We start from the raw sequence: 487 nt of genomic DNA on the forward strand, positions 1-487 counted from the left end.
GAGAGCTGATGTACCGCTGGATGAAGCACGAGCCCCTGGGCCCCTACCTGGACGAGGGGGAGGCGGAGAAGGAGCTGGAGCGGGAGGAGAAGGCCGAATCGCCGCCTGCGGCACCGCAGCCCCGCTACCCCAGCGTGGAGAGCAACGACCTGGAGCCTGACAACAGCACGAGTGAGGAGACGGGCAGCAGCGAGGGCCCCTCGCCCGGCGATGCGCTGGACCGCTACTGCAACCACCTGGGCTACGAGCCGGAGAGCCTGGGTGACAACCTGTACGTGTGCATCCCCTGCGGCAAGGGCTTCCCCAGCTCCGAGCAGCTGAACGCCCACGTGGAGGCCCACAACGAAGAGGAGCTCTATCACAAGGCGGCGGCCGAGCAGGCCGTGCCCTTCCTGGACAAAGGTGGCCCGGGGCTGGGTGACATCTTGCGGCCTTACCGCTGCTCCTCCTGCGACAAGTCCTACAAGGACCCGGCCACGCTGCGGCA

The 487-nt window shown here is 67.8% G+C and overlaps 1 protein-coding gene across 1 annotated transcript in view; it reads left to right on the forward strand.

Annotated features, from left to right (window-relative positions):
• The window catches only part of HIC1 (HIC ZBTB transcriptional repressor 1), a gene marked incomplete at its 5' end in the record, with an annotated part of 2,028 nt that overhangs the window by 795 nt on the left and 746 nt on the right, over positions 1-487 (forward strand). Inside the window, one exon of the mRNA XM_031060617.1 lies at positions 6-469. Coding sequence (XP_030916477.1) covers positions 6-469 — 464 coding nt within the window. The remainder of the gene's footprint in view (positions 1-5; positions 470-487) is intronic.

This window comes from Geospiza fortis, unplaced genomic scaffold (assembly GCF_000277835.1).
Source record: "Geospiza fortis unplaced genomic scaffold, GeoFor_1.0 scaffold425, whole genome shotgun sequence".
NCBI lineage: Eukaryota > Metazoa > Chordata > Aves > Passeriformes > Thraupidae > Geospiza > Geospiza fortis.